The following is a 24,228-nucleotide window of genomic DNA, read 5'->3' as shown; positions in this document are numbered from 1 at the left end:
TTTTAACAAAACATTATTCATATACAGAAAAATACAAATAGGTCCACTGCCACCCAGCAATTGTCTATTTCAGTTGTCCTCACAAATAGAATTCAAGTAAATATTATAATAAATAAAATGCAACTTCTTGACTGAACTGTGGGGTGTTCATATCTAACTATTGGCAGACTACATGCAGAACAAGGTTTTATGTTCTCATTGATTCTACAGTTTTCCACACATTAAAATTCTCATTTATTGCTTGGTGCATGTCACACTGTTTAACTCTCCTAAGCTGTATGAAAAGCATTGAATTGAGAAATAATGAAGCCCCAGTCGGCTGGCATAGGCTGCAGCACCTCGTGACCCACGACAATGGATGAAGCAGGTTAGGAAAATGAATGTCTCACATCTGAAAGCTTGTGTTATTCCAGGTGACCACTAGATGTCAGCACTTATTGGTCCTGATCCACTGAGTGATTGATTGACACGCTTTGCTTTTAGAAATAAAGTAATCCAAAAAAATAAAATCATGAGATCCTACTCAGAGAAGAGATGACTATATCAAAAGTTCCAATTAAATAATTTCTTCTTCTTCATTAGCTATACAAATTACAAAGGTGTGACAGACGAGTTCAAGGTAGAGATAGAACTGAATCAGGGAGATACAGATGAGACGACTGCAATCATCTCATCTTCAGCCGCTTACAGGTCACAAGTCTGCTGGACCCTATTCAGCTCCCTGCCGGCCAAGACACCAGCTCAGTCTGGGGCCATTTGAAAGACAAACACACTCACACTCACACTCACACCTACAGACAATTTGGTGTGAGCAGTTCACCTATAGTTACAATTTTTTGGAGGTGGGAGGAAGCCAGAGAACCTGAAGAAAAACTACACAGATGCAGTGAGAACATACAAATCCACACAGAAAGAGATGGAACATGGAACCTTCTTGCTATGATACAACAGGGCTACCCACTACCACCGTGTCGCCCATTTTTGCATATTGTGTAAAATATCAAAAAAAGTTTTGTTTTGCCTAAGTGCATTTTGCTTTTGTACTTTGAAGCTTATTTATCATTTATTGATTCTGTGCTCTATTTTTCAGGAATTTAAACTCAGTTGTCCAGATCCAGAAAAATAAAAATATGTCCACAGTAACTCAATACCTTTTCAAAACAAAAAAAAAGAGGTTAGATTGAACAAATTTAAAAATAAGCTCCTTGCTATGTAAACTGAAGTGTGCTTACATTTAATTATTAACAGACGCGCAGCACAGAATTGATTTTGACTGATGTTGTGTGGCTTTACCGCTGTGGCAATGACTCAGAGGTAAGAGCAGGTAAGAGGCAGAGCGGTAGAGCAGGTCGTCCAATGTTCCAAGATCTGCGGATTGATTTCCGCCCCCGCCCAGCCGCCTGGAATGTGGGCTGACAGTGGGAGGTGTCAGCTCACCTCCCGTGAACTGCCAAGGCACCCTTGAGCAAGGCGCCGTCCCCCTTTACAAGTTGCTCATTTGGGGTGCACCATATAGGACCTGCCCGCCACTCTGCCTCCCCTTGCATGCTTACAGGCCCCGCTGTGTCTGTTTGTGTGTTACAGTGGCCTGTACATACTAACATATACATACATGTATTTGTTTGAAACAACAGTGTGCTCTTAATTTCCCTTCAGGGATTACTAAAGTATACAAAATTTAAAAAACAACAACAAATGTGACAAGAGGAGAAATATAAGAAGGAAAGACACATTCACATTTCTGATAGGGAACTTTTACACATTTCATGATTTTCATTGCTGCTTGGTGCATGTTCTGTTAAGTTAGGGTTGGATAGTTGAAAAATCATTGCATGTAGAAAGAGTGAAAAATGTTATATATTTTTTATAATATAACTTCATAATATTTCTGTCTTTGAACATTGAAAAACATGTTTGCTGTCATGTGTTTATTTCAGTCAAAATGATGAACAGTTTGTCCCAGTAAATAGCACTGAATTCAATTTTATATCCCATAATAAATCTGTAGTTACCAAAAAAAAAAGCACTGGAATAGTGGAATAAAGGACATGGGTCTGCCAAAATTCCATCAAGTTGATTACAATTTCCAAGTACTGTACAACAAACAATTTTTTTAGTGTGGGTCTGGAGAGCAGAAACAATTATGAAACACAAAAAAATATTTGGATTCCTCTGATGAAACATAAACCAAGTATTGCTGAGCATTTTGATTTATAATTATTGGCTAGGTCTCCATGTTTGTCTGATCGGTTACGCCCTCATCTGACCCTTCCTATCTGATACTGACCAGGCAGCTAGCTTGATGATTAATCTTAAAAATATTTACAGAATAATTCGTAGACTTAATAAATAACTATGTATTTACCTTGGTGCTATTGAGTAAGGGTGTTTGCAAAGGCCATTTTCCGAGAGACATGGCAATCCAGAAGTGATATATGTCAGCTTTCAGCACAGTTTTTCATTAACTGAATATTTAATGGATTGCTTTCAAGGATCCGCGGTACACTGGCGTCATGCCCGGAGTGTCCCCCACCTTGCGCCCTAAGACTGCCGGGATAGGCACCGGCTCCCCGGCGAGCTGCGTAAGCGGATTAAGTGGGTTAAGAAAATGACTGACTGACTGACTGGCTTTCAAGGATTCTGTAAATGTATAACTTGGATCCGTATGTTGCTGGCACTTACTGTACATTGTACCTCTGCTGTAAAGCAATAATTAGCACTTCACTCAAATAATAGTCACAACATTTCACACATTTTTGCTACTCCTATATCTGCTCTTCAATGACAGTTTCTTAACATTGACCTGTTTTCCCAATCCACAGATATACTATTCTTAAGTAATCACCATTACACATGAAGTTAGGTTAGAATTCCCTCAAGAAATCCTTCCAAACCCAATGTGCAAAATATATGTGGACGCTCTATGTGTGTGTCTCTTGAGTGTGTGCACATATAACAAAATGAAAAACAAAATAGAGTGGAGACATGTAACCTATATAATGTTAGCTATAGGTTGCTCTACATTCTACCTTTGCATTCGGAAGCATTTTTACACAGAAGTGCTTTTACATTTTACAGGAGCTTTGTGACAAATTCAATATTATTACAGGTTAATCTCCTGAATGTTCTGAGTCGGTGACAATTGAGAACAGGGTCAGGGTGTGCCCCCTTTATCCTGTTTTATACTTATTATCTTACAGTTCATCATACTCAAACATGGCAGGGATTATGTGTCTCCTTCTGATTTTTTTTCATACCATCATATTTTCATCAAACACCAACCAAAAAGGTGAGGTAAGTAGAGTGAGAAAGTAGGGGAGAGAGAGGGAAGGGAGCATGTAAAACAGAGCGTGAACAGGCTCCTCCTCAGATGATGCGTGTGTTTCTTATGAGGTGTTTTTTTTTCAGCCTGTTCCTCACTTACACTCTTGCTGAGCAGAGACCCAGAGGTGAAGAGCAAAGAAAAAAGGAGAGAAGGGATCTACTTCCTCACTCACCAAGAAAAAAGTATAAAACAGAAAGAAAGGTAGGAAAATATATTGTTTATTTTTAAAAGAGGGGTTATACTCTCATCATTTTGCAAGTTCAGCACAATTGTGTCCCCAGATGGAGATGAGACAGGAAGAGGGAGAGCTGGACCTCCTAGAGCAACCAAGCACTCTGACTGACAAGGACGTAGTGATGATACAGGAGTCCTGGATAAAAGTCTATGAGAACCACATGGACAACGGGGCAGCGATACTAATGAGGTACGAGTTTTTATTTGCTCTCTCTGATCTTTTATGTTTGGAAATCCCAACCTTGGTTGCAGATGGAATTAGTTTGCTTGAAGATGGCTGAAGGATTAAGGTGGAGAGTAGTACATCTAATTTTCATTTTAGAAGTTTTCTTCTTATAAAAAGCTTCAGCTGAGTACGAGGCCGGAACATTGGTGGCAATTTGTGACTTGCCCATAAATCAAAACTGAAGAATTACATTTTTTGTTCAGCCATCAGAATGGTATTATGGATACTAGTATAGCATATAATAGTACCATTCCTGCCTTCTGTTTGAGCATGTAATCTGCATCCCACCTCCAAAATCACTCACTTGTAGAGTCAGATGCGCAATACTCAATTACTTGCAGTACTCTTCATTCTGCTCTACAAACAGTGAGTTATCAACTTTTCCAAGATCATTTATGGTCTGCTGTTGACACATACATTTGGTTTATTCAAAGGGATGTACAAAACTTGCTGTGTTCTGTATACTTATTAATGATAACATTCGCAATCTGTCTGTTGTCTTGATTTCCTCTGCCACACCTACTTTTGCGATGAACATCTAAAAGGTCTGCTCAAAGAAGGCTGTATGTGTTACATTACTATTATTAAGTCTGGCCTGACATTGCATGTTGCTGAAGCTCAAACTACTTAACACGCAGCTTACAAAACTATGCTTCCAATAGCAATTATTTGCGACAATTATTAGATGACTGGCAGTCATAATTTCCCATCTTACTTACTTGCTTTATGGTCAATAAGAGAGTAAATCTCTAAAAGCACAAATGTTTTTAACCGAATCACGATGTCGCTAAACATGGCAGAATCAACCCATGATGCAAATGATGTTTATGCAACAGAAACTATTCTCAACCTGAACATCTGTAAATAACGAACTACTGCACAAAAGACAACTTTAAACCTAACACATCAAAACTCAGGATTTAAGGTCTGAAATACTCTAAAGCATGCTGGGAAACATCAACCAATTTCCCAACACCCCAATAGATATAGTTCATTTGTTGTTTGACTACAGGCTTGATTGTTGTTGATTCATTTTTTTCCCAGATTAGGCATGAAGGTACTCCACTTCTCTCACAATGTTGCTGCTCATAAGCAATATAGTTTTTGGGTAAAGTTTTTGTCTGTATTTAAGCCCCACACCTCTCCACACTCTGACTATTCTCTGCCCTTTGATGCAAGACTTTCCAGCACTCACCCCTAGACTGATCTTCTGCTGCCACTACTGGGTATGTACCAAGAGAACCAAACTGTTGCTGACTACTTCACTGACTTTTCCAACTAGGCCTGCCAATGTGACTAGAACTTAGTGGCTCACTGCGGCAATTATGCAAAAAATTTCTGGTCTCCTATGAACTGCTCCTTTTTCTGGATGGGTTTCACTGGCTTCATGGACCACCACATTCAGGCAAGATGACAAGAGAGGCAGAACAATGCTTGATGACCTGACCAAGGCCTCATCCTGAGTCCATTGGTCCTCTAGCCAGCCAGCAAATAAAGGAACCTCTGCCTTTACTGTGGGCAAGTTGGCCCCTACAACTACCAATACCCAGAAAAAACGCTGGACTCACCAGTCAAAGAGGAAATTCTGGTAATTCTTGCCACCACCCTAACGTGGACATCTTGTCCCCTCAACTCCCAAGGAAGAATTCCACTTCTAACCCTGACACAATCATTCCATCCTTCCACCTTATTGCCTGAATTACTCAGGAAGTGGAGTAAAGGGTCAGCTTCTATGGGTTAACCAGACCCAGCAACTGATCCACCAGTTGTTTGTCCTCACTTCCCTGCACACCCAAGTCCTCCAGGGTGCACTACTCCCAACTAATCTGCAATTATGAGATTCAGAAAGCTAAAGAAATCCTGCAGCAGATTTACTGGTGGGCTACCCTGGACCAGGACACCCAAGAGTATGTCAACACCTGTCCAGTCTGCAAGTGACACTGTCCTTCTCATCAGGCTCCTAATGAGCTCCTGCAATCCTTGTCTGTGCCCCATCAACCCTGGATTCACATCTTTCTAGGCTTAGTTACCAGTATAACACCCTCAAATGGCCACACCATTGTCCTGACAGTGTTTTACCAGTTCAGTAAGATGGTCCACTTTGTGTCCCTGGCCAAGCTTCATTCATCTGGTGACTGGTGAACTTATTATTATTATTATTCTGCTACATATCTTCCAGCTCCACGGCCTTGCCATGGACCCTTGCTAATGCTTACATTCTTGTGCGTCTTCCTGTGAAAGATGATAAGAAAAGCCATTATCATTCTTGTGCTGCATTTGGGCCCTATCAGGACTTTAAAAATTCTCTAACCCCTGGCTTATCTATCGTTCAAGTTTCCCACCTAGTATTTCTACCAGCCCACCCTAATATAGCTGACTAAAAGTGGCACCCAGTAATTCTTTGTGGAAAGGTCAAATTTTTGTTTTGCTTCTTGTTTGCTGGAGCCACAAGGCATACAGATCATCTCTTATAACGTGGCTACTCCAAAATTTTATCCATGACTGTATAAGATTTCAATCACATTTGTTAGCATGTGACACCGAACTATCCCTGTGTTTCTTGATCGTGTGTATCAGGGTGTTGAAGCCAAAAATAAACATGATACTCTGTCAGTTAGAAATATTTGGCACTCTCCCCACCCAGCAACAGGTCATGTTTAGCAGGAAGGACAACCAATCATTGATTAAAGAGCAACGAGATTCACTGTCTGATAGAACTCACCTTTGTAATTTATCATGATTGCTAGAGGTTAAAGTTGAGAGGGAGTTTAGTCCAAACCTGATGTGTTTTTATTTCTATGGCAAGTGGAAACTTAAATGATTCAAACCCAAACATTCCTTTAGAAAGACCCTGTGACCTAGAGGAATCTGAGGAATGGGGCTTGATTCAGAAGATTGACAATAGTAAACTCTACCTTCAGCTGTATGTGGAGATGCTTCCACTGCTGAAACTCAGTAACATTTTTCAGACAGACAGTCTTCAGGGTAACAGATAAGATCCAAAGTAGAAAATTATGGCTCTGTAATTAGAAATTTTCTCTGAATTCAGCTCTTCAGATGGTCTTCATTAAGACAGAGAGTATTAAGAGCCCAATTATCATATAAAGTACTAATGAGGCTATTTATATGCAACCACAGGTTATATAATTACCAAGGAAAAAGATTAAACACCACAGTTCCTCATTAGTTTTATGTCAAATTTGAAATACTTGGTTCCAGAACATGTCATGGCACTTTACTTAGAGCTGAGAGGTTAGCATGTCATGTTCTAGCTGCCTCCTTTTTCAGACGTTTAAATTCACAAGTGAAAGTCTGGTATGGAGCCATATGTTTCAGAGATAACAGAAGTATTTGCGTCCTCTTCTGATTTGGTTGTTTGAGAGACGGAGGGGGATGGGGCATCAGGATTTGACAACCAGATCCCTTGGCCCTCTTTCCAGACCGTGGATGAGGAGAGTTCTAGGTCCACTCTAGGTACTCTGTGATACCTGAGGTTCTGAGATGCAAATCAAAGAAAATTAATTTAAACTCAACATTTCTTTTTTGCCAGGAACAGCACAGTGTCCATCAGAATATATTAAGAAATAACACTCCTCCAACTAGGACACAAGAAAAAAAATGTGCTGACTATATTGTTTGCATCAAATTTGCAATAACTACTTAATGGTACTTGCAATAAATACAATCAGAGACAAGGAGTGAAAGTTGCTCACATGGTCGTGAATGCTTGACATGACGGACACTTGAGCAAACAAGTCAAGTCAAGTTAATTTTATCGACTGTTTTAACAGTACCAAACCACAACAAAGTTTACATCAAGACACTTTACAGGAAGAGCTGGTTTAGAACAAAGAAATGAATTCATTTTATCACAATTTTATGGGTGAAAAAGGGAGAAAAGGCAAGACACGGGGAGTCCCCCAGCAGTTTAACAGCATTGCGTATTACTAGTCTAAAGCATACAGTATACAGTAATGTTGTATGTACTTCTCACAGAGTTTATCTGTCCTTGCAGGTTTTTTACTGACTTCCCATCATCCATGAAGTTTTTCAAGGATTTCAAGCACATTGAGAGGATAGAGGAGCTGCAGAACAACGACAAGCTGAAAAAGCATGGTGAAAGAGTCATGAATCTCATCAATGATGTGATTGTGAACCTTTACAACTCAGAGAAGGTGGCCTTGGTGCTAAATGGGCTGGGCAAGTCCCATGCACTCCGGCACCACGTGGAGCCTATTTACTTTAAGGTAAAGTTGTTTATATTGATAAGAAAAGAACTGACATAAGCACACTCTCAGGCATTAACTTTAAATAATGGAATGTGTGTGCTTTGATAAACCTTTAGAGGGCATAAAATTGACTGTTTAACTATATCTGCTATCAGATATTGAGACGCTGCAATGAGGAAGAAAAAAAGTCAGTGCACTAGGCTGAGGAAATGAAATGTTTTTAGGCAGTGGCATTGCTTTGAAAGAATAATAATTCTCAAAATGAAAAGCTAATGATATATAAAATGTTAGTTCTGAGCTTGAGAACCGAGTAAAGTTAGCTGTTTTCCCACATTAAGCTAAACTAACCTTTAGCTAGTTGTAGCTTCAAGACAGGAAAACTAATGAATTCAATTCATTCATATTTCCCCAAATGTCAAGCCATCAATTTAGCAGAGCAAGGTGTCTTAAGTACTGCCTTTTGTTTTGTCTTGCTCAGATCCTTAGTGGTGTGATACTGACGGTCCTAAAGGAAGCATTTTCAGAAGTTGTGACATCGGAGGTGGCTGCTGCATGGACCAAATTATTGGCTAATCTCTACAGTGCTGTCAAAGCCGCATATGACGAAGTAGGCTGGATTAAGGGGTCGGCATCAACATCGAAGTAGAAGAAAGAATTAATAAGTTTTTAAACTGTGAAATACCTAGCAAACAGTTCACATAATTCATTATGTTCAGTAATTCATAATTGTAACATTCCAGCTTTTCCTTGTACAGTTCACATACTTTGTACTACAGTGAAAATACAGCATAATGATTGCTATCTTTTGTATAGCAGCACAGTTATGTTATTTCATACTACAGAATTATTTAATCAATATACAAAATGTGCCTATGAAACTAAAGATTTTTTAATATTATAAATTTAAACCATATAAATTTACAATAGAAAAGAAATATTTGTTTATATGACTACAAGTTATTAAGATGTATAGTTTATCAGCTAGAATTCACATATGCAATGATGGGATTGGTTAATTACAGTAGAAAATTTAATGTTTTTATGTCATCAACGCCAATATGGTCTACAATTTGTGCTCACTGATCAAATGTTACACTTAATATATTTTCCTGAAATCTATAGTAAAAAACTGGTATACTTTACTACTTAACATAAGTATATCCTAATCAATGGATTAGCCAGAACAATGACAAGTCAACAACAATACTGTACTTTCTATCTTTTTATTGTAACATCTTCACTTGGTGCTGAGGCCAGTCATGTGGAATAAACATCAAATAGTTGCAATACATTGGTAATGTGTTTTATAACAATCTGTCTAGAAAATTTTTTTTAAAAATGATAATAAAACACAAATTAGATCTAATATAATTTTTACTGACTCTTATTTGGGACTGCATCAACATATATTTATTAAAATAGTCAGGTAAAGACATGGCAGCGGAGATGGGTATCATACTTATACAGTACGGAATTGTTGAATGTTGAAAACATAGCATTGCAAACTGGCATGACATACTGACATAGAAAATGAGGAATGTGAGCAAACCAACTAAGAGGTGCGTATGTGTGCAGAGCATGTGTGAAATGTACTTGAATTTATTCCAAATCTTTTTGAAAACATTTGGTTAGATCAGGTTATATAGTTATTGTTCCTGATTTCCACTGTGCCAAGTCTCTGTGACACTTGCATGCAACCTTTCGTTATCCCACAGTTTAATTACCATGTCAGTTGCTCAGCGTGGTTTTGAAGCAGGAACAACCCATGAGAAAAGGTGTCATAAAACAACGCTGCAGAGTTTGTTTATGGTCAGCAAACCTCGGAAGCTCTGGAAACACTAGTTGTCCACAAACCTACTAACACCAGTCCATCACTAATCCCTTGGTGCCATCAGTATGGGGTTGAGCCTTAGTGAATTAAAAGTTCATTTCAGGAAGTATTTTGTTTTTGATTTGATTACAGAATGTTGGCATGTAATCTTGAATCGTGGAAGATTCAAGAAACACACACAGCACTGTGTGTTTCTTAAAGAAAAGGTCTAACCTTTTAATATTTATCAAACACAAAAACACAGGTTTAGAAAAGAAAAGTAAACAAAATTCAAAAACCAACTAATCGTTCTCCACAATCATGCTTTTTACTTTTGTCGTTTCTTTCTTAAAATTAAAAACCTCTTGGTCCGTAAAAATTGGTTGGTCACTTCCTTCCGTAATAATAATAATAATCCACCTTTATTCATCCACACAATGGGGAAATTATGTTTTACACTCCAGTTGTTTTTGTACATGCATATATATATATATATATATATATATATATATATACATGTGTTAGTCAGAATACAAACACACAAACATTGTATACAGGCCCCTGAACACAACACACACTAGGGGCCTGTAGGCATGCAGTTGATGACAGCGAGTGCAGGGGGGGTGGAGGGATGGGTCGCAGCTTCGGGGGTGTGCCCCAATGAGCAGCTTGTGGGGGGGACGGCACCTTGCTCAGGGGCGCCTAGGCGGTGGCTGGGAGGTGAGCTGACACCTCCCACTGTCAGCTCACACTCCAAGGATGTCTGGCTGGAGCGGGAATTGAGCCGCCGATGGCTGGGTGCTGTCTGGTTCCAAGGCGTCCGCTCTACCACTGAGCCACTGCCGCCCCGGCAGTGGCTCTGTTTTTTTAAAATAAAAACGGATGTTATCCAGAAACATGTTGAGGTCAGGAAAAAAAATTTCTACTTTGGCGCTAGAACCTTTTGTGTCTTGCTGGTATTTTTCTTTTATCTTTTGCAAATCATATTTTTCTGTTACAGCGTCTTTCAAACAAGTGTCATTTTCGTTCTCAGAGCTACTTGTATCAGCCTCCCTCAGCCTCCAACCTTTGTGCTATTGTCCTTGTCTTGCGTGTTATTTTGTGGCTCTGGGTTGGTGGACAGCAACTGTTGAACCTTTGTGCTGTCACCCGTGTCCTGTTTAACCTTTGTGCTGTCACCAGTGACCTCTGGGTTGATGGCCGGCGATTCAGCGGGGGATGGTGTATTTAAATCTGAAATGCCGCAGTGCACTGGCGTCGTGCCCGGAGCTTTCCCAACCTCACACCCCCAGTCAGCTGGCATAGACTCCAGCCCCCCGCGACCCACCATAGCGGATGAGGAGGAAGACCAAAATGTCAAATCCTTTTAAACTTACTGAATTCCCACATTCCTGGTCACAGCTTTGGACACAAAATTAGACCTTTCGTCTCCTTTGCTTGGCCTACTGCTCCATTATTCTATGCTTGAGTCAGCAGTGCAGTATAAGTGGATCAACTGCAGAATTACCATAATTTATCTCTCGTTTCCTGAGTTAGGCCATTGGAGCTCTGCACTTAGCCATCAGTGAATTATTCAGATTTACTTAGATTTGATTGGTCTGCTTAACCCATTCTGTGAAATTTACCTCTTTCAAATTTCAGGCCTTTGATTTAGAGGTTAATGAGACTTACCATGTCTACACCTGGTTGCAAGGGGGTATGCATCAGAAAGGAAATGAACAACATACTCTGTTTACTTCCTAGTTCTACTGGTAAGCGCCAACCCCCCTCTTGATCCTACCTAATCCTCCAAGCTAATCTCTCCAATAATGAGTTAGAGATAAAAGAGAAGACAGGAATTGTAAAGACAGTTATGTCAAAAACTCTGTCGATAACCATTCAAGCCTTTTGATGGGAGAGATCTCAGTCCTCTGAACCACCGTCGGTCCCTGAGGAAGAGGGCCCTTGGGGTTGGACCATGTGCACCACCATGGCGGTCCTCACAACCATTGCTCTCATCCTGTGGCAGAGATTCTCCACCAAGATCAAGCCGTGAGTATTAGTAATGAACTGTTGATTTGTGAGAGAGAGTAGAAAATGTGATTTAATTTATGTAGCAGGAGGGAGTCGTAGAAACTGACTGTATTTTCCAGTCTTCTTGTTCTTGTTCTTCTTGTTCTTTTTCTTGTTCTTCTTCTTGTTCTTCTTCTTCTTTATCAAATCTTCATCTACTTCTTCCTTTCTTCTTGTTCTTAGAAATGGATCCGCAGCATTGAGGTGTTAAAAAAAATCATATTTTTTTAAACATGACTTAATCACGTCATTACCACATTGTCCATACTGCAATTAAGTATTTCCTGAATTTTCTCTCTGTGACCTTTGACTGTCTTTAGATGCAACTCCTGAATCATATTTCGAGGTTGTGTAATGTTTCAAAAAGTTACATATCCAGACTTTGATTTTAAGAATGGTATGTTGCACCCTGACTAGCAATAGAAAAGCACTTGACCTGGAGGTTTAACAGTACTTTGTGCCTGGAAGGTTCTGGTGAAGGCTCATTCTGGTATTTTTAAAAAATTTTAAATTTAATTTATCTCTTTCTTTTCATCCTTATTCTCTCCCATTTTCTTCTTCCTCCTAATTCATAAATTAAATTTGGATTCAAACTAAAGTAAGCTTGTGGTTTCAAAAGCTTACTTTAGTTTAATCTTTTGAGAGAAGACAGATATGTAATAACAGAAAGCACATTTGTTTTATATGTTGGAGAGTGAGACGGTGGGTGAGAATTCTCCTCTTCATTGATTTGAAATTGATCCTTTGATTATTTTAGGGTTCCCTCAAGTGACAGCATGTGGATTAAGTGGCTTGATACCTAACAAAAGTGTATTCCAGTGTCTTACTGGCAAGGTGAATGAAGGGGAACGCTATTGACAAGCAGTACCATTTCTTCAGCTCTCCCTGCCTCCAGTCGTGTTAAACCACAAAAGATGGACAATCCCTCATTGCTACAGCTCTATGGCAAGAGCTACTTTATATGATTATGAGCAGATAAACAGCAACATCTTATTATATAAAACATTTTCTCCAAATCTTTTGCAGATAGCTGCGTTAAAAAACACTCTGATATTGGAAATGATACTTCATTGTTTTGTATCATCTGTCACAGGCAGAATGAGGATGCTGAGAATGATGTGCCATATATGAAGAGCCATACAGCAGCTGAGATTCAGAAATGACATCAGTGAGATTACTGGGGTAAGGATACGCAGTCACGTCAATCAAGAAAGTGACCTAATGCAACTGAATCGGCTAATGTCATCAAGACTATCTTGCTGCAACTCCAAAGAGTTGTTTCAAGGTGAATGAGATCAAGCCTCTCAGGACAGCTGTGCTGATACAGAAAGAGAAAGGCTTGATCTCATAGACCTTGAAACAACTCTTTGGAGTTGCAGTTAAATAGTCTGGATGACATTAGCCAATTCAGTGGCAATAGGTCACTTTCTTTATTTGACAAAACTCCAGTGGAGAACTGGGAGGACGCCCTGGGGACGACCCAGGACACGCTGGAGAGACTATGTCTCCCGGTTGGCCTGGGAACGCCTTGGAATTCTCCCGGAGGAGCTGGACGAAGTGGTTAGTGAGAGGGAAGTCTGGGCTTCCCTGCTTAAGCTGCTGCCCCTGCGACCCGACCCTGGATAAGCGGAAGAAGATGGATGGATGAACAGTGGAGAACATATTTCCTAACTAATGACCAGCATATCCAAACGTGCAAGCATGAGACCATGGAAGACAATGATCTTCATATTTCCGCTGGAATTGTATTGCAAGGGAAAGGAAGAAAAGTGGAGCATTGGAGCATGTTACAGAGGCACAGATGCATAAAGAGCAAGGACAGTTGCCCCACATTTAGCTTTTAAGCATTCACTGCTACGCGGTTAATGCTAAATGATTCATAAGCCAACCAACAATCCTTCATCTCTTTGGAGAGTTTTTATAAAAACATGACTGCTCTACAACCATGTATTTTAATGCAGCTGCAAAAGATCTTCATATAAAGTAATAAATAACTGACTTTTGTACTTGCAGGTCACAGGCCGTGGATATGTTATCTTCTATTTGTCAAGTGAATAATTTTTATGTAGGCAAGTGCTTCCAAGCGTTACAACATTTTTTAGCGAGGTTTTGTTTTTCTTTCTGCTCCATCATTCATCACTTGCATGTCATCTTTTGCTCCCATTGTGCTCCTCGTCCTTCTCCTGCAGACATGAGATAACATCAGATAAGCTAGTATCTAAAGTCAAATGACCGTGAAGGTGAGTTCTCTCACTTGCTACGAATGATTTAAAATGAACCTCAGAACAAATGGAGAACTTTTCTAGAAGTGAAGAAACTTGTATTACCTTGATTCAACTTAGAGCCAAAAAACAATGATTTCTTTATCCATTTCTGTTTTTCCGTGCCTTCCTGCTATCAAAACACATTTGTCTTGGACATCATTTTCTATCATCAATCATATCTGAATCATGTGCACTTGACATTCCATGAGATTCCTGCCTCCCTTATGTGTCCTGCAGATGTTCCAATTGTTGAGAAAATAAACAGAAAAAGACTAAAAATGGTGAAAACTGGCAAATACTGTATATTCATCATCCAAACTACGTTATAAATCATTTTTGTTACACAGCAGATGGGATTCAGATTTAAAATGACGCATGTTCCATGTCTCTGAATGAAAACCAGCTACATGTTTAATGTTTTGCTTACTTTCAGTGCATGTAATGATTTATGCTAAAAGCCAATGTGATACAGAAAGTAACGTACTTATTTTAAGATCCCAAAAATAACCTAGTTCCTCTTGAATTTGTAATCCAAATAGTGAACTGTGTTGAAAATCATTGAAAACTGTCCCTCAAATACATGAATACCAACTTGAATTTCTCTTGAAATTTTAAACGTAATCAAAGTTTTTTTGTAAATAAAAAAATCACAATGTCTCAATTGACTTTAGAGCCTCTAAATGCCTTAAGCACAGAATATACCTCACAAAGAAGTGCAAGGATCCTCTTATGTGCAACAGATTTTACAGGCAGTGTAGAGGCCAACAAAATCACTGAATTCTTCAAAAATTTCAATGACATATTTAGATATTGACAAATTGTATCCTGGTTATAAAACTGCTTCTGTGCACTGGGGCAGTTTTGTGATCTTGTCTTAGTTCATTAATTCTCTAGTTGTTAGGTTTCAAGATTAAGGTAAATGGGTAAACAACAAGGGTATTCCATCATAAATGATTGTAGGCTATTGATTAACCTACAGCTGACTGAATAAATCTTAACCTAATATTCAGAACTGATGCAATTTAGCTCCTCAATGTTTTACCAGTTTTAAACTCTGGTACCACCTGCTGGTGACAATGTTTATATTCGGATTAGGTCAATTGATGTTCACAACAAGAAACCTCGTGGATTAAATGTAGCGCAGACGTCCTCTGTCAAGACTATTCTTCCCATAATGCACTGTGGCGAGAAAACCGGAAATATCTGTCTCGCGATGCTGCGGCCGCGGTCCCACGACTATGAGAGTGTAAAGCGTTGATGTTACTACAAATATGCTTCAGGTAGTGGATTTAGCTTTTGCTCTACGTACATTGTAAAGTTAAAACTTTATAGTTACTGTACATTTATAGTCTTCGAGAATTTGGCATTTAGTGTAGCATCACTGCACAATGTGGCTAAGGCATAGTACGATTTGGTATTTAGCCATTTATAATCGTAACTACAGACGCATGACGCCATCGCAGCTGTATCGAAGGACCCCAGAGTGTCAACATTTTCAAGATATATTTGAACAAATATGATTATTTAAAGCATGTTTTTAGAACACTTTCCATGAATACAATTTATTTTCTTCTACTAAGTAAGTCAACCTAATGAAATCACTGTTTTCTGGCAACACAGTAGAAGGGCAACCTATACAAAAGTGAGTTGTTCAGATTTTTATTTGCCGTATCAATATACCATATGCAGGAATTAACCTAAAACAAGCCATGTTATTTACTTGTGTTCATATAGGAGAAAAATCCTGCGTTACTATGATTCAAACTGTCCATTTAGCAACATATAATCTGTAGGATTATTTGGACACGAGTGGAGGTACGCAAAAACGGGTGGGATTGTTGAGCATATGACATAGAATCCTTTCAGTTTTGGACTGATTTAGAGCATTTTTCAAATCCTCTGTTTACAAAAGGTAGTGCTCATAACCTAATAATCTTGTGATAGTGATGATGACTGATCTATCGTGATGGAGGTTTTTTTTGTTTTTTTGTGTGCCCCTTCTAGTTTTTAGGTAATCCTACAAATAGATGTGAAGACAGGATGAAATGTTGGGATCTCAAATATAATAAAAATCCCCTAACTTAAAGTGTGCCCCATATAGTTTTATTTGCTTAATAGCTATTTTGATTATTAAACTTAAACCAACTTGTGTTATCAATGTTACTATTGTATTAACTATTTCAAAATTGTATTGAATTCCAGTATATCCTTTCCAGATTGCTCAGCGGACCAATCTGGAAAGGAAAAGACAAGTCTTTGAACACTGAATTGGTAAGTAGGGAGGAATTTAAGGGTTACCACCAGCTGTAAATGGTAACTGTTGCTGTTGAAGTGTTTTGTTTTGTTTTTTTATCATCCAGCTTTTCTGCCACTGATGACATCAGTGGCAGAAGAAAATAGGAATGGTGTATATAGATTAATTCAAATGTGTAATTCATTCATCCATTCATTATATCAATTGATTATGGTAATTTATATGTTAATTAACTATATAATCAAATAATAATTATTTATTAATAGGTTTATTCAGCTATACAAAATGCAAGTGATTCAAGGCTTGTATGACTCGACTGATGCTGTTTAGTCTCAGGTTTGTCAGGGTGAGACCAAGGCCCGTCCCATCGCCTCTGCAAGTAAAGGACTGAGTCGCGGACAGAGCAAATGCCCTGCCCACCGTCTAGACTTCCTGGCTCTCAATGGTAGTTTCTCCCTGTATCAGCAATTGTCACTGGAGTCAGAACCAGCGCTGGTGAATAGTGAAGCCAGTTAATCGACTGTTATTAAACATGGCCCAGAAATTGCTCAGAGTTCAGTCCTAAAAGTGAAACAAAAAAAACAGGCAAATTAATTTATCAACGGTAATTTACTAGTGCTTTGTCAAATGTATCATACACCAGGGAATTTCAAAGTTTACACTAGTAGGTGGTGTATATGGCAACCCTTTGAGCAAGAGAATGTTAGGTGGCCTAACCATTTTGCCTCTTGCCTGTTAGTTGGATAATACTCATTGAGGCTAAGAAATGGTTTTACCGCTTTTGACGTTTAATTTTTGTTTGTTTTTTATTGTGTATAGGGAATATGAAAGAACAGTTGTGAAGCACGTACAATAACTCCATTCTGCGTGCTACAGTAAACATCTTTCAGAATCCATTCCAACCTGTATTGTGTGAGATTCTGTGATCAACTTCAGGTCCATTACAAGGGCACTGAGGTATGTAGACTTGGATGTGAAAAGGGGAACATAGATTTATCCATCCATCAATCTTACATATGAATAACATATAATATTTTATTGTTAATTTGATTTTTTTTGTCAAAGGTCTCTAAGGTGTCAGTAGCAGATCGTGCTACCACAATGAAGTACACGATTCATTCATTCATCTTCTTAACCGCTGTTTCTGCTTAACGCGGGTCACGTGGTTGCTGGAGCTTATTCCAACAGATTTACGGGCAAGAGGCGGGGCCTGTAAAAAAATATTTTAAAATATGGACATGATGGTAGGTATATCATGTTTTAAGATTCTGATTCTGATTTGTAACTTTCTATGTAAGGTGCATGGGCCCCTCAGTGTGCTAATAGTTTGTCTTCAACCTTTTGTACAGGAAATGGATGATGAGGACGATGAACTTTTTCCTGAAATTGGCTTTTCCAAAAAGCCAAGTTCAGCTTCTTCACAAACAAAGTCAATTAATAAAGCAACAAAAAATGACTTGTTTGAAAGTCATGTCCAACCAGACGAAGCAGGTAATCCCATGCAGATGGGTTTGGCATAAATTGCTTTCTCATTAGTGGCTGCATCTAAGTATCGGCTTTGAGGTTTACTTCAAAGCAGGTACAAAGAATGAATTGCTTCTCGAGGCAATTACAGAGAACTATGTCTCTTCCTGTCCAATCTCATGAAGCCACCACAGAAGAGGGGATGCCAAGCTTTTCACCTTCATTCAAAGCGCGTAATGACAAGAAGTTTACCTTCTTTGGTGAGTCAGCCTTAAATAAGGAGCTTTATTTCCCTCAACAGTGGTTTACTGATAATTTTTTTGTCAATGTATTGCATTAATTTAGACAGTGGTGATTGTGATGAGGACGATATTGCTCAAACACCTCACACTAAAGGTAAATTAGTATAATACAATGAGTTGGACCTTTTTGTGGTGGAATGATTTGTTTTTAGTTTCCCTTGTATTTGTATGTAGTTTTGATAGTACTGTACTTGGATATCCCAAATACGTATTTGTGCGGATCATGACTAAAGTCTGGTTAGTCTATTACCTTAAATTCCTCACGAGCTCATGGTAATACACTAACACATACAGTAGACCAAACACAGCTCCTTCAGCTTCATCTGTCTTGATGACACAAACATGTAAAGCTCAAGTGTTCAATACATTTTTATTTTAAAAACATGTTCATGCAATCAAAGAAACTGAATGTCTTTGAATGAATGGATAAAAATGTATTTTGGTTGTTCATATTTCACATTTAACAAAAACAAAACATATTTCAATTGTATTAATAGTAACCAAAAAAGGACTGTGTTCATTTTTTGGTGAATCAGCTACATCTGCAAAGAATCAAGGTGATGTGACATTTGATCATGCTGTGGATGACCTTATCGATACTCTCGGATTAAATGATGATGAAAACAGTTTCAAGAAGAAGGACGCTGCACTTTGGTCCAATGAGGAAAGGTATTAATTTGTTTTGTACTCTCACTGCCTCATTCTTTATCATCTTTGTTTCTAATGCTCCAATGATGAATAATGTCTGCCTTAGTAGGTAAAATCAAAATCAAACGTTGACACTGTTTTACAAAGCAACGTCTCTTATTCTACCTGTTATTTTGTTTGCTTTCACTTTGCCTGCCATCTCAGGATTGAGGCACCTCAGAGAACGCATACAAAATTGGACAAGATTCTAGAGAGTTTGACTTCCAGCAGTCTTGTCGAACGACGTCTGAAGGGTGAGAGGAAGGAGCCACCTTTGTCTCAAGAGAAGCAGCTGCAAGATCTCAAAGATAATAAAGCATCCCTACCCTCAGGTTTGCACAATTCTGCATTTTTTTCACAAGAGAAAGCCTTTGAAAACATATTTATTAATTTATTGTAATCACTTTTAGAGGATGACTTCACATTTGGCACCTATCAGCCCACTGTGGCATCCAGACTAACAAGACGACCATCTCGTAGACAGTTTAAAAGGTCTGTGTGTGGTTTCATCTTGGTTTTACAGCAGTGTTTTTGCTTGCAATGCAAAACTAGACTTAATTGTTTTTCCAAATTTGCAGATCAACAGATGATGACAGTTCCTCTACTCCAGAGAATAAACCCAAACCCACCACCCCAAACTCCTCCCAACAACGAAACTCAGCAGCTGACTGGCTTTGCCTCAAACCAAATGATGACGATTTGTTTTTAGAGGCAGATGCAGCCATGGCTAAGACTGCAGCGGAGTCTACAAAGGCTTCTTCTCCTTCATTAGAAAGAAAACCCTCTCTGAATGGCAGCCATACATATGCTGCAGCTGCAGAAACCCCACCCTCACCTGATCAAACAGAAGAGCCAACCAAGCTGGAGGCGTCTAAAAGCCAGGGGAGAGGGCAAGAGAAGGAAGACTGGTTAGCAGCAGCTCTTCACAGGAAGAAGGCACTGCCAATGTTTGACACAAAAGCATCCACCCAAGAAGACAATTCAGGTCTAGGAAAAGAAATTGATAAGGAATTGATTCTTAGGTACTGACGAAGGGATACGCAACAAAGTAAACACAATGTTGAGTTGAGTTTGTTCTTCTGATCTGATAATAGTAATTTGCTTTACTTTTAGTAAATCAGTGGCATCACAAGCTCCCAGGGTGAGAGAGGCCACAGGTGTTACAGAGGCCAGGTAAGATGTTTATCATGTAAAGCCTACTGCGAGTGACAGTATTTTGTTTAGTTTTATACAGTTTGATTTTTTTTTTTTTTGCAGTAATACATTTTCTGAACACCCCTGCCTCACTGCTCATTCTTCTCCTGCCAGAGAGAAGAGGACCATGCCAGGTATCAGCTTTAGCAGCAGAGAGATTCTTTCAAGTTGATGCCTGTTACCTCATTTGGCCTTTTTGAATCTAAATATATAATTTTACAGATAGATTTACTGCTAAAATGCTACAATAGGCTCCTCAAACAAGACTAAAACTAAGGACAAACAAAGCTGTGAGGCGCCAGAAGAGTTTTCTAGCTGATTCTTATATTCTGATACAAAAGGACTTTTCACCCCATACATTTAAAAAATGTTTAGAACCAGCACATGTACAAAAAAAAACACTGCAAATGTCCAGATTTAAAGTAATCAGTGATTTCTTACTTAAGAAATCTATTGAAAAAAGCACAATTTTTAGTTACAGCACAATTTTTAGTTACAGTACTTTGTGATTTGTTCCAGTAACTCAGGTATGTTTTCTTTCCAGCGGTCCCCCAGCAACATGAGATACAAAAGACACCCTCTGTTATTACACAGGTATTTGTGCTTTTCTGAACAATAGTTCGTCAAAATTTGCGATAATATGTTTTATGGCTTTTGTAATCTGTGGAACACTGCTGGAAGCGTCAGCTTTTGTAAAAAGGTGACACTTTCAGCAGACAGTCTTCCACAGCTGAATGCACGACAAGAGGTCAGGAACATAAACATCCCTACCTGCAGATTTATTTGATATATATCAACCCATTTATCTTGCCATTCTTCGTTGACTTTTGCCCCTGATGGTGAAGCAGTCCCAGTTGCCGGGTGGAGGCACTGTCGGAGATGCAGGAGTCATACAGAGATGCATAGAGAGTGATCAACCACCTGGGGATTATCAGACTTTACAGGCTCGCATCATCCAGCTGGAGGGCCAGGTATGATTGAGAAGTGTGTCTGCTGTGTTGACACTAAGGAATAATAATCTTCTGTCTATGTACCTGTTCATCTTGACCACCTTTTGTGTTTTTGTCCAGGTGAAGACCCTTCACCTAGAATTAGACAAAAACCAAGCATTGGAGATTGTCCAACAGCATCACAAAAAGGATATGGAGCTCATGGAGAATGCACACAAGTAGTTAGACCACCCTCACCCCCTTTTTTGTTTGTTTCTGTATAACAATAGCATTTTGTAACTAATCCGTGTACTTTCAGCTGCTTGCATGGATCTGTATTGTTAAGGCATATTTCTCTGTGCGGTCTAGGGCTCGTGTGAAATTGCTTGAAGAATGGGCAGCCCAGAGGGAAGCACAAGCACGACGAGAGTGTGACGACTTAAAAGAGCGCTTGGCAGTGGTAACCCAATCGGCTGAGCAGGAACGCTCAGAACTGCAAGCTCAGTACCAGCGCAAACTGGCACAGACCCAGCAAGACAGAGACCGGGAAGTAGAGAGACTCAAAGACCTCCAGAGGTACACAAAAGAAACCTCTTCTGTGTGGTAGCCATTCTACAGTATCTGCATCAACAAATTATTTAATCAGCTATTAATTAATGATTTTCAGTGGTACCTGAAAAGGATCAGTAGTATTTTCCTCATCCAATGTGATGACATATTTTAAGTGAGCTTGTAATCAATCTTATTTTTAGTTTATTTCTCCAACTTTGCTGTCAAGGAAATCTATCTTGGAGATGAAGAAAGACCATGAGGATCAAATTCAGTGGCTGAAGAAACTTAAAGATGAGGAAATTGATGCAGTTACAAGTGCAACATCTCAGACCAGGTAGGTCATGAGTGTCATTGAAGACGATGCTTTATTCAAATGGTTCCTTGAGCAGTCTTCTATCTTTACTATCTTCTGCTATATCTGCGTTCTGGTGTTCAGGTCACTCACAGTGGTGATAGAGCGGATGGAGCAGTTCTCCTCCCGACTTGGGGAGATTTCTTCTCGGGTGGAGAGCACACATGAGCACACAGCTCATGGCCTGGAGCAGGGCGCCCGGCACAGAGACGAGCAGCTTCGATGTAAGTCAAACCAGCACCCACACCCACACCCACACACTTGAAACACAATAGACGAAAGTCAAAGTTTTGTAATAGTTCTGTTATATATCAGTGATGCAGGACCGTCTGGCTCAACAGCAGAAAGCCATGGCAGAGGAGAGAGCACACCTCAAGGAAATCATTTCTAGGATGGACAGTCAGCTCAATGAGCAGCAGAGGCAGCTTGAGAAGGTCAGGGTGAAATCAGGCCCTAAAAAGAAACTAAATGGCAGTATAGCAATAGCATACAAACACCTGAAAAAGATATTTACTTTACTCTGAGAACCACATCTTCTATGTCTCAGGAACGCTGGAAGGTGACAGCAGAGCAGGCCAAGGTAGAGTCTACTCAAAGAGGACTGGAGGAAGAGCGACATGCCCTCACATTGCAGATCAGCATGGAAAGAGAGGAGCTGGATAGAGCAAAGGTGAGACTGGCTGACATTCACATCAGAGCCAGCAATGGACATCCTACCGTGCTCATCCTACCGTGGTTTGTTTCCATCAGAGTGCATTACTGGAGGAACAGAAGTCAGTGATACAGCATTGTGCAGAGGAGAGGAAGAAGCTAGCAATTGAGCGCGACCAATTCCACGCCATGGAGAAACAGAGGTATGAGAGAGCCGAGCGTGATGTTAGCAGCCTCTTGGAGAAGAGAGAGGGCTCCATCATCAGTCTGGCACAGGTAACTCTCAGGGAAAACGGCATCATATTGGCCTTTAATGCTGAGTACATTTTCAAAGCTATTTACTACTTATATTTTTGGTGACATCACCAGGTATGATGGAATATATATGAAGTCATAAATCAGTCAGAACTCTGGGGCTACACGGGATGCCAAATGACAAAACAAGGTAATTATTTCTGATTGTTGTAGGAACAAGCGGACCTAAAGCTTCGCACTGCAGAGTTAAAACAAAAGGAGATTTTAGTGGCACGTGAGACAGAGACTCTGGAAAGACTGAGAGAAGAACTGGACAATGAGAAAGAGCAAATAAGCAGCTCAGCCTTGAGGGTCAAGACTAAAGCCCAGGAGGTGGAGGCCTTTTCCAAGGTAAACTCCCCCTTCACAGATCCCTGCATGTAGAGTGATTTACACAGTACTGTATATTAAAGCACATTGTATTTCATGCAGCTCGCCGCAGAGAAGTATGATGAAGGTGAACGAGCACTGCAGGAAGCAAAACACATAGAGGCTATGCATGAGGCAAGGCTCGCAAAAATCCATGTGCAGACAGAGCGGCTGAGGCAGCAAGAGCAGCGGATTCTTAAGGTACACGTGTTTTTTAGATTGTAGGTTTGGAAAGCAGATGAACACCAGTCACATGAAAAATCATTACAGGACCAAATTCGGTTAAATCATCTGCAGAACGCAATGGAGACGCAAACACTGGAGTCACCAGTTAATCCTTTCCAGTCTATTTCACCCATTTTATCAGGTGAGGTCAGGTCATTAAAAAATTTCACCATTATAAATTAAGTTTACAGCAGGGTTTTGTCTTTTTTCTCAGAAAATAAAGGTTCAATGTTGCCAAAGTCCGAGCTGCAATCAACCACAAGGACTACTCTTGCACTTGCCAATGTGGAGTCTACATCTTTTCAAACTAGTTTGGCTCTGTGGAAGTACAATACAGACAAGGTAAAGGAAATCTCTTGCACATTAGAACCACTACTGACCACTGACACGATTAATCCTTGCACCATCATGAAAGACAGATATGCCGACCTACCATAAATAGTTATTTTGGCAGACTTGTCCTGATACAACGGTGTCATTGAAACGTTAGATGTTAAATATTGTCCCAAATACATAATTTAAAAACAAACTCAAGATAACACTGTTTATATTCCTTAACATAATGAAAATAAACACAGGATTGTTAATTGTAGGGGATTTTATTGTTATACATTGATAATGTCTTCCAGTAAACATTTCCTGTTCGATTTCATCATTTTATTTTCCTGTACACAGGACTCAAGGTACATTGAAGATGAGCAGATTTTCCTGGACAAGTTGAAAAAGAAGACCTACAAGCCATTTTAGAAATATTACAAATCAACAGACTGAAGGAAATATCCAAGGAGTCAGTAGTGTTGACATTACACATTGCG

At 39.4% G+C, this 24,228-nt stretch overlaps 2 protein-coding genes across 2 annotated transcripts; both read left to right on the top strand.

The window, feature by feature from the left end:
- The first annotated feature begins 3,387 nt into the window (after positions 1-3,387).
- Positions 3,388-9,301, top strand: LOC137609803 (cytoglobin-1-like). Its single transcript, XM_068337103.1, has 4 exons — positions 3,388-3,526; positions 3,607-3,749; positions 7,801-8,032; positions 8,493-9,301. The coding sequence occupies exons 1-4, from the start codon at positions 3,389-3,391 to the stop codon at positions 8,658-8,660; spliced, it is 681 nt and encodes a 226-aa protein (XP_068193204.1). The 5' UTR covers position 3,388; the 3' UTR covers positions 8,661-9,301.
- A 6,033-nt stretch (positions 9,302-15,334) lies between these two features.
- On the top strand, positions 15,335-24,226 carry LOC137610279 (fas-binding factor 1 homolog). The gene is made up of 27 exons (XM_068337820.1): positions 15,335-15,420; positions 16,357-16,411; positions 17,214-17,351; positions 17,460-17,638; positions 17,744-17,885; positions 18,044-18,118; positions 18,204-18,254; positions 18,697-18,829; positions 19,013-19,179; positions 19,258-19,339; positions 19,426-19,869; positions 19,961-20,020; positions 20,105-20,175; positions 20,586-20,635; positions 20,887-21,012; positions 21,112-21,209; positions 21,340-21,546; positions 21,749-21,856; positions 21,959-22,098; positions 22,190-22,308; positions 22,422-22,544; positions 22,625-22,801; positions 22,994-23,170; positions 23,252-23,389; positions 23,459-23,555; positions 23,628-23,755; positions 24,089-24,226. The coding sequence occupies exons 4-27, from the start codon at positions 17,627-17,629 to the stop codon at positions 24,158-24,160; spliced, it is 2,997 nt and encodes a 998-aa protein (XP_068193921.1). The 5' UTR covers positions 15,335-15,420; positions 16,357-16,411; positions 17,214-17,351; positions 17,460-17,626; the 3' UTR covers positions 24,161-24,226.
- The last annotated feature ends 2 nt before the right edge of the window (positions 24,227-24,228 follow it).

Source organism: Antennarius striatus, chromosome 16, assembly GCF_040054535.1.
Source record: "Antennarius striatus isolate MH-2024 chromosome 16, ASM4005453v1, whole genome shotgun sequence".
NCBI lineage: Eukaryota > Metazoa > Chordata > Actinopteri > Lophiiformes > Antennariidae > Antennarius > Antennarius striatus.
This window is presented reverse-complemented; position numbering and strand designations above follow the sequence as displayed.